The 7511-nt window shown below is 53.7% G+C and overlaps 1 protein-coding gene across 1 annotated transcript in view; it reads right to left on the bottom strand.

The window, feature by feature from the left end:
- Window positions 1-7505, bottom strand: part of MVK (mevalonate kinase) — a gene marked incomplete at its 3' end in the record, with an annotated part of 11838 nt that extends 4333 nt beyond the window's left edge. The window contains exons 1-6 of the mRNA XM_009085086.1: window positions 7411-7505; window positions 6064-6211; window positions 5102-5249; window positions 4239-4394; window positions 1113-1216; window positions 267-312 (exon numbers count right to left, since the gene is read on the bottom strand). Coding sequence (XP_009083334.1) covers window positions 267-312; window positions 1113-1216; window positions 4239-4394; window positions 5102-5249; window positions 6064-6211; window positions 7411-7488 — 680 coding nt within the window. The remainder of the gene's footprint in view (window positions 1-266; window positions 313-1112; window positions 1217-4238; window positions 4395-5101; window positions 5250-6063; window positions 6212-7410) is intronic.
- Window positions 7506-7511: the final 6 nt, after the last annotated feature.

The raw sequence follows: 7511 nt of genomic DNA, 5'->3' as shown, positions 1-7511 counted from the left end.
TCCTGCTGCCCATAATGCCATGAAATTAATATTGATCCTTTGTGCTGTGTTCATCTAATGTCAGATAATGACCAAACACTTCACTGTCCCCATCCACCCCAAACCAAGGCAACACTCAAGCTCCTCACACCCCAAATGTGGCTGAGGGCTCTTCCCCACACTGCCAGGCAGTTCCCACCATCCTCACCCCCTGCAGCACCCACCCAGAGCTCTCTGACACGTCCCACCCACCGAGTGTGAGGGTTATTTTTAAACTCCAGTATTACCTCTTCAATGGTGTGATTTTTCCTGATTGGTATCTCAGGGCTCCACCTAAAGTAAAACACATGTATTGTCTGGGTACAGAGATAACACAGAAGGTCTTTCATCTTCAGAACCTCACCCAGAGCCTGTGACAGTAATTGCAAGGAACACCAGCTAAATGAACCATGTTCTCCAGCAGCATGAATCTGCCTAACCTGCTGCCTTAATGAGAGGCTCTGCCTGGACATAGTTAACCCAAGGCCTTTCCCTTTGCTCTCCTCTACTCTGGGATCACATCAAATAATTTCTTTTTTTTTTTTTTGAAAGGCAAAGTCTTTGCCCAGCATTTAAATCTTCACTGAAAACCCAGAGCCCAGCAGCAATTCCCTGGGGCAGAGCCAAGGGCTGGGGTTTCCATGGGCTGAGCGTGTATCAGCAGCCATCCCTCAGCATGGAATGTCATTGTCCACAAGGAATGTCTCACTTGGCTCCTGCCCTCACAGAGGCACTGCCATTAGGTCTCATTAGAAAGATTATGAACAGTCTCCAAGGACACTTTCAAAACACTGGGAAGTCTCTGCTAATTGAAAGTAAATGACAGCTGTCCAACTGCATTCTTCTCCTTGGGACAGGATTAGGGTTTCTTTGTTCAGGCCAGAATGTTTAACTATCAGTTATTTGCAGCAGGGTCTCTGCCCCATGGCACTTGCCTGGGGGACACAGAGCTCTGCTGTCCCTGCAGCCAGTCCCAAACATCCAGCTGGCTCCAGTCCCAGCTCACAGATGGGGCAAACTGAAGGATTCCCTGTGCTCTGATCAAAACAGGGACCTGATCTGGGAGCTCCTGCCAGGGAGCAGCCAACACATACCCCAGGTGCCAACAGCATTATCCACACCCGAGGGATTGCCATGGATCACTCTCTCCCCTTGGAAGGCCCAACTGTTAATCAGCCTCAGCTCTTCCTCTGTCCACCTGCAAGGCAAGAGAATTACTCCAGTACACAAGTACAGCAGGGCAGTGCTGAGGGAGGGAGGGAGGGAGATCTCAGCTCTGGCCTAGTGGAGTTCAAGTTTAACTGAATGCAAGTCCAGATCCATCCACACCTCACAAGACACAGGGGAAAGGCTGAGGGAATTGGGATTGTCCAGCCTGGAGAAGAGAAGCTTTGGGGTGACCTAACTGTGGCCTTCTAGTGCCTGAAGGAGCTACAGGAAAGATGGAGAGAGACTATTTATAAGGGCCTGGAGGGACAGGACACAGGGAATGACTTCACAGTGACAGAGAGGAGGTTTAGATTAGATTTTAGGGAGAAATTCTTCCCTGTTGGCCAGAGCAGCTGTGGCTGCTCCATCCCTGGAAGTGTTCCAGGTAGGTTGGATGGGGCTTGGAGCAACCTGGGCTAGTGGAAGGTGTCCCTGCCCATGGCAAGGGGTGGAATGAGATGAGCTTTAAGGTCCTTCCAGCCCAAACCATCCTGTATCTCAGTCTGAGGTCCTGCTCATCAACACACAGGACAGGACAGGACAGGGTATTTACAGGAGCAGAAGATGTGAGAAGAGGATGGTAAAAGCTGAATTTCACACATGCATCTTTAGCCTCTGCTCAGCTGCAGAGCCACCCAAACTGAGCCAAGAAGTAAGTCAGTTCTAACCACAGCACCTCCAGCACAGCCTTTGGTTTTTAGGGGTTAAGTCCTAGCAGTTCAGGCTGTGCTGAGTGCTGGCACGTAGAGCACAGAAGGGAACCAAACACAGCTCCAGAAGGTGTTATTGCTAAACCCCACAAAAGCAGTTTTTGCTGTTGTCTGAAAAGCAGCCACACAAATTGGGAAGTGCTTTGGGAGCTTAAATGCTGGCACAGAGTTTGGTGCTGGGTCAGACTCAGCAAGGATCAAGGCCCCTGACTGAACAGACTAATTAATGGGCTGCAGCAACACAAAAAGCCAACGCAGAGCTGCCAGTTACAGAGCAAGTGCTGGCTGTGACTGCACCTCAGCACCTCCCAGAACCCCAGGGCCAGGCATGCACCCACACAGCCACCTCCAGAACTCACCAGTCTCTCTCAAAACCACTCACTCCCCCCTTGCTGAAGGATTCTGGCACCCCAAGGGAAGCTCAGTGTCATGAGCTAGGTAGGCCCCCTGCACCCTGCTCTAACACACTCAGCCTCACACAGGTACCCAAACCATAGGATCATGGAATTACTGAATGGTTTGGGTTAGGAGAAACCTTAAAACTCATCCAGTCCCACCTCCTGTCATGGGCAGGGACACCTTTCACTAACCCAGGTTGCTCCAACTTGTCCTTAAACATTCCCAGGGATGGAGCAGCCACAGCTGCTCTGGGCAACCTGTGCCAGTGCCTCAGGACCCTCCCAGGGAGGAATTTTTCCCTAATATCTAGTAATTCTTCCCAATATCTAATCTAAACCAACTATGTTTAAACACAGACACACCTCTGCCCCTCCCTGCAGTACACTCACCAGGTTCTCAGAGCATGGGGCCCAGAACAGGTATTCCTTGCTGGAGGAGAGGCACAAATATGGATTTTGGAAAAGCATCACGGAGCCTAGCAAAGCAAGGCAGAAGTTTCAAGAGCCACCTGCTATGTGGAAGCTGTTTCCCTTACCTCCCACTTCCCTGGGCCTCGGCTGAGTGTGTTTATCCATCTCCACACACCTTGCACTGCACTTGCCACTGTTTAATCTGTGGAGCATTGAGGAGGCAGCTCACAGCAGCAGGACTCAGCCAGGGAAGCGCAGTTTGCTGTAAACCACTTGTTTCTAAAGTTTCAAGAGCCACCTGCTATGTGGAAGCTGTTTCCCTTACCTCCCACTTCCCTGGGCCTCGGCTGAGTGTGTTTATCCATCTCCACACACCTTGCACTGCACTTGCCACTGTTTAATCTGTGGAGCATTGAGGAGGCAGCTCACAGCAGCAGGACTCAGCCAGGGAAGCGCAGTTTGCTGTAAACCACTTGTTTCTAATTTGAGAGGCTTTTTCCCTACACAGCAGTCATTGTGTCATGCTGTTCTTTTCTTGCCACGTTAAGCAAAAACCTTCTGAAGTCTGACACCCCCAGCTTTCACTCTCCCCTCTGCACACCAGCTGGAAGGGAAGAATTATGCTGGATCCATGGAGGGGAAGCAGGGAATGAAGACATCCTTACTGCTCCCATCAGAGCTGCCCTTTCACTTCTCCATTTGGGAGATTTGCCTGAGCACAGAGGACAAACTGCTCCCTCCAAGAACCTGTTTGTGTGTCAGGCTGCACATTCTGGTTTAGAAGCAGCACAGTCACCCCCTCTTGCTGTCTCAGTCCCACACAAAATCCAGCCATGAAAGGCTGCACCTGGCACGGAGAGCACAATGGATTCTGCCCCTCCAGCTGGGACACACAGCTTCAAACAGAGCCTCCTCTGACACAGGGCACAGCACACCAGGCATTCAAGGCTGAGCTCCAAGGGCAGAAGGAAAGAAACTCTCTCTTTCAGCAGCCACTGATAAAGGGGAAAGGCAGGCAGGAGATCAGGAGGAAATGTAGCCCGTGCAGAAAAAAAAAGTCATGGGAAATGCAGAAAAACCTGAAACGATCCTTGAGGACTGAAAGCAAACCCTGGAAGATGCTCAGACACAGAGGAAACTGAGGTTGAAAAAATTCAGTGTGTGTGTTTTATTTGCTTGGCAAAATGAAAGTTTTTTTTTGGCCTTTTAAGGTATGTGTATCTTACACTTGACAAGGGAAATGACAAAGGTGAATTTTGTGCAGCCTCTGCATCCAAGTGCTTTCATCACAAGTGAGTTACAAATGTGAATCACAGGTCAGAGCACTGGGCCAGGGCTGGGAACACTGTGCAGGGACAGCAGAAGGGCTCAGGGTGCCACTGCCACACCAAGAAAGACCAGGAGAGTTGGCAGTGCCACAGCTCCTGCAGGTGAGAGGAACAACGGGCACAAGGAGCAGAGCTGTCCCAGGGAGGCTCCCCCAATTCCTTACCTGGCTGTGGATTCTCCCTCCTCCAGAGGGCAGGAGATGGCTCCACATGCCATGAGCAGGGCTGCAGCCAAGCACACAGCATAGGCAGCACTGGAGCCCAGCCCTGCACCCGTGGGCAGCTGCGACCACACCAGGATGTCCACGCTTGGCACATCCCTGGAACAGACACACAGGAGCTGACACAACCACCCTGAGCAGCAGTTCAGAGGCAAAAGAGACCTGTTAGGACTGATCACAGGGAAAGCTGGTTGAAAACTGGCACCAGGAGCACATGCACTGACACACAGGGGCTGGAGGAAAGCTCACTCCTGGCTGAGCCATTGTGCTGGAACAAAGCCTGGCTGAACTGGATCCATGACTGGCACAGCCTGTCAGGCTGTGAAGCAGGGGCACTGGGTAACTAAATACTTGAGCAGCATCACAAAGAAACCCTTCAAAGATGGTTATGAGCATGATTTAAAGTACATTTCTACATAAAGTGCAAATATCCCAAGTGTAATTGCACAGTTACATCCCATGGGAGCAACAGGCTGATGAGGCAGATAGAATAAGGACCTATCTATGTGCCTTTACTGCACTGGACACACCTGGGATGTGTTACAGAGCCCCAAATCAAAGCCAGGAGCTCTGCAGTGGTGATGAGTGACAGAGGCTCTGAACTGCAGGTCTCAGAGCAGGCTGTGCCAGCCCCACTGCTGCCACCAAACAGCTCAGCTCTGAGGTCTCCTGAGGGATCAGGCCCTAAACAAATGGAGATTCCTTATTTTGCCTCAAAGATTTGCTTTCTCCCCATGACCTTGTAGCAGCAACCAGTGGTGACCAACACCTGAGAGGTTTATTTTGGGGTGGGGGGAGAGCCTTACCCATACTTAGCTGAGATAGCCAGGCACATGTAGAGGAAGGCAAGGGTAGCAAGGCTCTCAGGAGCTGAGGCTCCAGCAGCAATCCCAGCAAACTCCCTCAGTGCATCCAGCTGCTCTGTGCTGGGGGGCTTAGACTCATCAAAGTCAGCTATGGAAGCAAGCAGGGGAGAATTGGAACACTTAGGACACAGGGAATTGTTAAACTGAAAGCAATATTGACAACAACACCTCCTGTTACAGCAGGCAGAAACAGGTGGAGCCAATTTCAGGTTCTACCTGAGAATTCATGATAAGATCTCCACCAGCCACTCTGAAATCCTAATGTTTCCACACTCCACACCTGCAACTGTCTCCTTGCCTACACTTCCCAGTGCATCCATCACTATGGAACACTTGGCAAGTCATGAATGCTTCATCAAAGAACATGGATTTGGGAACTGGGAGATTCTGGGGCTTCACCCAGTACAAGGTGCTGGAGAAATTCCAGTGAGGGCTGGTGTGGGGCAGAGAGGCAGGAAGAGAGGCCCTATATTGTTCCCCAGGAGCCCCCAGCTGAGAGCAGCTGCAGAGAGGCTCCTTTTGGGTTCCCCATCACACCTGGATGTGGTTCCTGGCTGGCTCCTGCCTGTGTTACAACACTACCAGAGCCACAGCAGCACAGGAACAGCCCCTGGAGCCTGAACCAGGACAGAGCACAGCAAGGGCCACACACACACCTGAGCAGCAGGTGAGCCACAGAGAGCACACAGAGGGAGTGTGGGTGGCTGAGAGGGTGCAGGGACAGGTTAGTGACACACACAGCAAGTGGTCAGGGACAGCACAGCCCTGCACACTGCAGGGGGGACAAACAACCCCCAGGGGCCCTGCACTGTCACCCCACGGGTGCAGCAGGCACCGAGCAGGACCACCAGCCCCTCACATCACCCTGGCAGCTGCATGTTCCTCCTCTTCCCAGGCCTTGCCTGCGATCCTGCCCCGCAGCTCCCCGAGGCAGGCCGTGTCCCAGCTCCTCTGGACGCCCACACCAGGCAGGCAGAGCCGCAGCAGACCCTCAGCATGGGGCTGCAGCCGGAGGAACGTCCTCAGGTCCAGTGCCACCGCCAGGGCCACCTGCAGGTGGAGAGAACTGTCAGGGGGTTGAGCAGTCCTGACCTTAATGCATCACACCTGGGAGCAGGACAGCCCGAACCTCACTGAGCATCACACCTGGGAGCAGGACAGCCCTAACCTCGCTGTGCATCACATCCGGGAGCAGCACAGACCTTACCTTGCTGTGCATCACACCTGGGAGCAGGACAGCCCTAACCTCGCTGTGCATCACATCCGGGAGCAGCACAGACCTTACCTTGCTGTGCATCACACCTGGGAGCAGGACAGCCCTAACCTCGCTGTGCATCACATCCGGGAGCAGCACAGACCTTACCTTGCTGTGCATCACACCTGGGAGCAGGACAGCCCTAACCTCGCTGTGCATCACATCCGGGAGCAGCACAGACCTTACCTTGCTGTGCATCACACCTGGGAGCAGGACAGCCCTAACCTCGCTGTGCATCACATCCGGGAGCAGCACAGACCTTACCTTGCTGTGCATCACACCTGGGAGCAGGACAGCCCTAACCTCGCTGTGCATCACATCCGGGAGCAGCACAGACCTTACCTTGCTGTGCATCACACCTGGGAGCAGGACAGACCTAACCTCGCAGTGCATCACACCTAACCTCGCTGTGCATCACACCTACCCTGTCTGTGCATCACCCCTGGGCGCAGCACAGCCCTTACCTTGCTGTGCATCACACCTGGGAGCAGGACAGCCCTTACCTTGCTGTGCATCACACCTGACCTGTCTGCGCATCAGACCTGGGCGCAGCACAGCCCTTACCTTGCTGTGCATCACACCTGGGAGCAGGACAGCCCTAACCTCGCTGTGCATCACATCCGGGAGCAGCACAGACCTTACCTTGCTGTGCATCACACCTGGGAGCAGGACAGACCTAACCTCGCAGTGCATCACACCTAACCTCGCTGTGCATCACACCTGGGAGCAGCACAGCCCTAACCTCACTGTGCATCACACCTAACCTCGCTGTGCATCACACCTAACCTCGCTGTGCATCACACCTAACCTGTCTGTGCATCACACCTGGGCGCAGCACAGCCCTTACCTTGCTGTGCAGCACTGCAGGGCGCAGAGCATCCCCTACCTTACCGAGCATCATCCCGGGGAGCCAGACACCCCCTCCCCTTGCCCTGCAGCAGTGCGGGGAACGGGACAGCCCCTACCTGCCCTCTCCCCACGGCCGCGCCCTCACCTTGCCGAGCACCACGGCGTGTTCCCCGTGCAGGATCACCTTGCCTGGCGCCGACACCACCATTCCCCGCGCGCACATGGCCCCACACGACCTTCTCGCCG

The sequence above is a fragment of the Acanthisitta chloris genome, unplaced genomic scaffold (genome assembly GCF_000695815.1).
Source record: "Acanthisitta chloris isolate BGI_N310 unplaced genomic scaffold, ASM69581v1 scaffold39991, whole genome shotgun sequence".
Classification (NCBI taxonomy): Eukaryota; Metazoa; Chordata; class Aves; order Passeriformes; family Acanthisittidae; genus Acanthisitta; species Acanthisitta chloris.
Note: the sequence above shows the minus strand (reverse complement) of the source record. Positions and strands in the feature narration are given on the sequence as shown.